Source organism: Penaeus monodon, chromosome 33 (assembly GCF_015228065.2).
Source record: "Penaeus monodon isolate SGIC_2016 chromosome 33, NSTDA_Pmon_1, whole genome shotgun sequence".
NCBI lineage: Eukaryota > Metazoa > Arthropoda > Malacostraca > Decapoda > Penaeidae > Penaeus > Penaeus monodon.
This window is the reverse complement of record NC_051418.1, coordinates 11,162,157-11,162,456: the sequence shown is the minus strand read 5'-3', so window position 1 is coordinate 11,162,456 and position 300 is coordinate 11,162,157. Positions and strand designations below refer to the sequence as shown.

General features: G+C 56.0%; 1 protein-coding gene across 1 annotated transcript in view; it reads right to left on the bottom strand.

Moving 5' to 3' along the window:
* LOC119594025 (neurexin-4-like) overlaps window positions 1-300 on the bottom strand; it is a gene marked incomplete in the record, with an annotated part of 37,999 nt that overhangs the window by 24,969 nt on the left and 12,730 nt on the right. The window contains 1 exon segment of the mRNA XM_037943054.1: window positions 48-251. Within this exon segment, the coding sequence (XP_037798982.1) occupies window positions 48-251 (204 nt within the window).

Below are 300 nucleotides of genomic sequence, written 5' to 3'. Positions count from 1 at the left end.
ATCCCACTCTCACGCATACCGTTGCAGACGCAACACAGCAAACTCACCCAGATTGACGTTGAGGACCATCTTGTTCTGTACGAGCTGGAGCGAGAGGTAGTCACCCTGCGTACCACGGCTGTACATGATCATGGCATCTGGGTGTGTGGTCCGGAACCGGAAGCGAATGTGGTCGCGCAAGGAGGCCACAGGCACCCGTTGAAGGTCCATGATCACCATGGAGTTCCCGCGAAAACTGACTGTATCGTGTTCTGGAGGGGAGGGGGGAGGGGTTAGGCTTGCCCCATTCATATCAATGCT